The 4,956-nt window shown below is 38.4% G+C and overlaps 1 protein-coding gene and 1 pseudogene across 1 annotated transcript; both read right to left on the reverse strand.

The window, feature by feature from the left end:
- Positions 1-1,369: 1,369 nt before the first annotated feature.
- LOC101591076 lies at positions 1,370-1,879 on the reverse strand (annotated as a pseudogene).
- A 2,132-nt stretch (positions 1,880-4,011) lies between these two features.
- On the reverse strand, positions 4,012-4,956 carry LOC101574080 (taste receptor type 2 member 39-like). Its single transcript, XM_004629107.1, has one exon. The coding sequence runs from the start codon at positions 4,954-4,956 to the stop codon at positions 4,012-4,014; it is 945 nt and encodes a 314-aa protein (XP_004629164.1).

Below are 4,956 nucleotides of genomic sequence, written 5' to 3' on the forward strand. Positions count from 1 at the left end.
GGTAGGAAGGAGGAAAATTGAAAGGTGAACACTGAGGAAAAGATGTGTTAGGCATTTGGGGCAGTTAATGAGTCATTTGTCTAGGGAAATACAGGGTAGAAGTGCTCAGGATGTTCAGTTGGGCTGATGGTATGAATCCATAGAAACCTGCACTTATCCAGTTACGACAGGCTCTCAGGTAATGCTCAGAGGCTTCAAAGCAAACAGTGTTGGTAGAGTTCATCTAGAAGTGAAGTTATTTTCACTGTAGAATTAAAGAAGTATGGACCAGCGAGATGGCTCAGTAGAATAAGCTCTTGCCTGGCAAGTGCAAGGGCCTGAATTCAATCCCTGGAAAAAAAAAAAAAAAAAAAAAGAATTAAAGAAGTGCCAGAAAATTTGAGTACAGTGTGAATCACTTACATATAAATTACATCAGTAAAAGTTTCAAACATCCTGTTATGCTTTCGTATAGTATAGTATAGTACAGTATAGTATAGTATAGTATAGTATAGTATGGTATAGTATAGTGGAAGACATAACGAACTTCCATGTCCATGAGATGTTTTGTCAAGAAGAATCATCAGTATGTGTTTAGTCTGAATGTCCACACTTCTATCTGTCTTTGTTGGGTAATTTTAAAGAAAATTTCTGTACATTTCTTTTTTTTTCTTTTTTTATTTCCAATAAGTACAATATTTATTAAACATATCTTCCATTGTTTTGTTATATAGTATGCAACAAGTTACATTATTCTACAGCCACAAATTGTATGTAGAGTTTGAAGAAACTATTAATCAGATAGTGTAATCTTTCCATTTATAACTCTACAAAGAAGAACTAGCAAATCAGGTCTTATGTATAACATCTCACTAAACTTTATGCATGGAAAGTGACAGACACTGGTTGTGCTGTTGGATAAAAATGCCTGAAGTTCATCTTCAGAAGACTAAACCTGACATCTAAACACACCAATATAAACATCAAAACAAAATATATTCTAACCAACCCCAGGAAACAGTCTGATATCAGGGAAGCAACAAGGATTACACACATTATTTTATAAACCAGCACGCAAAGGTTTAAAACAGTTCTGAAAATGAAATTAGCTGTCTTGAATCAAGGGAATAAAAAAAAGTTAGTATTGCCCATTTACAATCTCTGTGGAGATGGTAAGAATCTGCTGTAGTGCAGCTACATACAGTACAATTAAGCCAATTTTGTTTTTTCACTTGGGTTTAGATTGAAAGTTCATTGCTGTGAGAAGAAGACGGAGGCAAGATTTAGCAGCAGCCTCCACCTGACTGCTTGACTGGAGTACTCTGATTTTTGACATTGGAATTCTCTGCACCACCAGCTGTTGCTCCAGGGCCCTTTTTTTTTTTTTTTTTTAAATCTCAGCTGCCATCATCATAAAAGACTGTTCTACATTCATTGCATTCTTGTCACTGGTTTCCAAAAATGTAATTCCAAGGGAATCAGCAAATTCCTTTGCTGTTGTGCAGTGTACTACTTTCTCTGTAGTCAGATCACATTTGTTGCCTACCAACAACTTGTTGACATTTTCACTGGCATAACAATCTATTTCCCGAAGCCACTGTTTGACATTATTGAAGGATTCCTGATCCATCACATCATACCCAACTATGATGCCATGAGCTCCTCTGTAATAACTGGAGGTGATTGTTTGTAATCTTTCTTTTCCTGCTGTGCCCAAAATTTGTAGCTTGATTGTTTTCCCATCTAACTCTGTAGTTCTTATTTTGAAATCCACATCAATTGGGCTGATGTAGCTTCCTGTACAGGTATCATCTGCAAACCTAAGAAGGAGGTAAGATTTTCCAACCACAGAGTCGCCAATCAGAAGTAACTTGAATAAATAATCATATTCGGGATTCATGCTGGACTTGTCACTGCAGCTGCCTCAGCCACCACCTCCGCCCTTGCTGCTGCAGCCGCCTCCCTGACTCTCCGTGCCCAGGCAGTCAAAAGAAAGGAGTAAGATAGGCTGTTCCAGCAGAGCAGACTCCTTTCCCCACAATGTCCCCTTAGAACACAATCGGCAGCCGCTGCCACTCAGCTATCGCTTCCACTCAAGATCTCTGGCACATTTCATTTTGCCTTTAAACACTGAAAATGTGGTTTGGGAGGTGGGTCTAGTCCAAGCGGAATAGGTAAGAAAGTGAAGCAGGAGGGTCTTGATGGAAAGGTAGAGAATACAGAGGTGCAGATGAATCCCTAGCCTGTGAGTTTTCTGTATCGTCCTTTGAGTAGATAAAGTGGAAAAATGCAAGGTGGGAATAGTTGTGTGAGATACTTGATTTCTGATTTTAGATGACTGCATTTTTATTTTTATTTTTTTGCATTTTTAGATAAGAACTGAAAATTGACTTAATTACCAAACTAAGGTGTACAGTAACCTCACCCATTTTTCTTACCTTATTTCTTTCTCATTAAAGTAACATATGTTTCTTAAAATTATATTAATTCTTACATGTTCTGAAAAGTCCAAATGATGCAGAAAGGTATAAAACAAAGTACAAATGTTTTATGTGTCATAAGTACAAAATGATACTAGCTAGACATTCCCTGTTAATTTTTGATGCCTTATTCCACAAATTTTATGCATATAAATACATATAAAATAATATTCTATAATAGCAGAAATGGATTAATAAAATATTTCCTTTTTACATTTAACACATTATACATTTTAATATATATGTATTAAATGCCCTTAAATAGTCAGCATAATACTTCATATTTTTTTGTCGTTTGTTGTTTAATTTTTTCAGTCATTTGTTTGAGACAGGGTCTTGCTATATAGTCCAGGTTGGCCTTGAACTCACCATGTAGCCTAGGCTCAAACTCCCAGGGATCTGCCTGCCTCAGCCTCCTGAATGCTGGGATGACAGTCATTCACTACCACACCTGGCTTAATATTTCACTGAGTCTTCTCATTAATAAACAAAGCTCTAATAAAGATCTTCAAATTGAAATATATATATAAATTTGTACAGTCTTGTATAAATAAGAATTGTTAATAATTTCTTAAGTCGAAAGCTACTTTGTGCATTGTTAATCTTGAGATATTTCCAAATTATTTAGATTTCTTTTTTCAAACAGGTACGTGCTATGTAGTTCTGACTGTCCTTGAACTCACTGTGTAACCCATACTAGCCTTGAACTTGAGATCCTCTTGCCCTAGCCTCCTCCCTGCTGGGATTACAGGTAAGCACCACCACACCTGGCCTAGTTTTAGTTTTTGAATGAAACTTAATCCTACTGTGAGATATTTCCAGCTTTATTGGTTCTTTTCTTTTTTCTTTGTTAGTCTATGTTTGCAGTCACATAATGATTAGATTTATTGAGGAGCGTTGGTACATCTACAGAGAACAGCTCAATACTTTTTATATCCCCTTCCCCTACCTTCTTTCATAACTTGTTTTTATCCCCATTTGCAGAAAAAAATCTCCTTTTTCATATATAATATTACATATATATTTAATATATATACATTCTATATAATTTTGAATGTGCTTAAAATGTATGTAGAAGTAAAACTATAATCAGGATCTAAAGCTTCCAAACCTTCTGTTTTGATGGCAGAATGAATGCTAGCTGCACATCAGAATTACTTGGAGACTTTAGGGAATTGTCTCAATTCCCAATACCAGAAATTATGATTTAATTGATTACAAGGCCCAAGGCTGGGTAGAGACATTCATGTCTGCAAAGTCAACCATGGGTTTCTTATTATGTAGTTGGTCTCTAGAGTCACAGCTGTAGATGGAGCAAGAGAATGTCGACCTAGTGAGTTCATTAAAAAAAATGCACTAAGCATCAGTAAGATTGTGTCCATGAAGTAGAACAAAAAAAGATCAACCACCAATACAAAAAGCTCACACCATGTAGAGGACCCAGACCAAGTTCGAGGAAGAAAGGAAGAGAGAAGAGAGATATCTACTTGAGGGATGGACAGGGCTGGTGGTTCCAGATTCTGTGATCCTCTTCAGGTGTTCATCTCACAATCTACTCTTTCAGACAAAAATGAATTCGAGGTCGAAGTAGCTTCCAAGCTCTTCTTAGCCCAGGGTTGTCCTGAATCAGTAGGATTGAGTGGCCAGCTGGATAGGCAGCTATGATGACTTTAAGCAAAACATTCCAGAAAAAACTGCGAGGAAGGATGGAGGACAGAAGGAGAAACAGGGCAACTGCATTGGACATGTAGAGGATGAGAAAGTAGCTGATTGTTTTGATGGCCCCCACATGAGCCTCCATACTGGGGTCCCTGGAGCCAGTGGCACTGTTTTCCATCAGCAGGATATGTCTCTTAAGAGAGATGATCAGCAGAGAGGCTGTCATGATGAAAATCACCAGGGGAATGGAGACCCCCAGGGTGAAGAACACAGTCAGTCTGACCACGTGCGTCTTTATGTAATTGTCGTGCTGGAAAGTTAAAGAACTGTTAGAACTCACAACGAAGATGCACTTGGGGAAGGACATGCTGCAGCTGAAGGAAATAAACACTGATAGCCAGAGGAGGCAGGGAACCAATCCCGAAATTCTCCGCTTCAGCTTGAGGACAGGAAGACAGGAGAAGTTGGCAATCTTCACAAAGTAAAAGAAACTGAGCACAGCAGCAAACCAGAGGCCACAACAGTTTAAGAACATGAAACCTGCTCTGTATATGCAATCGAAGACACATTTCAAATAAAAACCTGGGAATGTATAGATTGAGATGATGTCTAGCACCATGAAACTTTGGAGGGCTATTCTGGAAGCACTCAGGAAGAGTAGGATCTTCCCACTGGTGGAAACAGCCCTCTTCTGAACCCACAGAGCCACATTGACAGCCACAATGAAACTGTTTACAACGATGCCGACAATGCTCTCGGTGCCTATGATAATGAAAGCTAAGATGATAAGGGATGATGATGGTGGTTCACGCTCCGGAGAGTTGCTGGCTGTCGCCAT

Source organism: Octodon degus, unplaced genomic scaffold (assembly GCF_000260255.1).
Source record: "Octodon degus isolate 3935 unplaced genomic scaffold, OctDeg1.0 scaffold00027, whole genome shotgun sequence".
In the NCBI taxonomy this organism is placed as follows: domain Eukaryota; kingdom Metazoa; phylum Chordata; class Mammalia; order Rodentia; family Octodontidae; genus Octodon; species Octodon degus.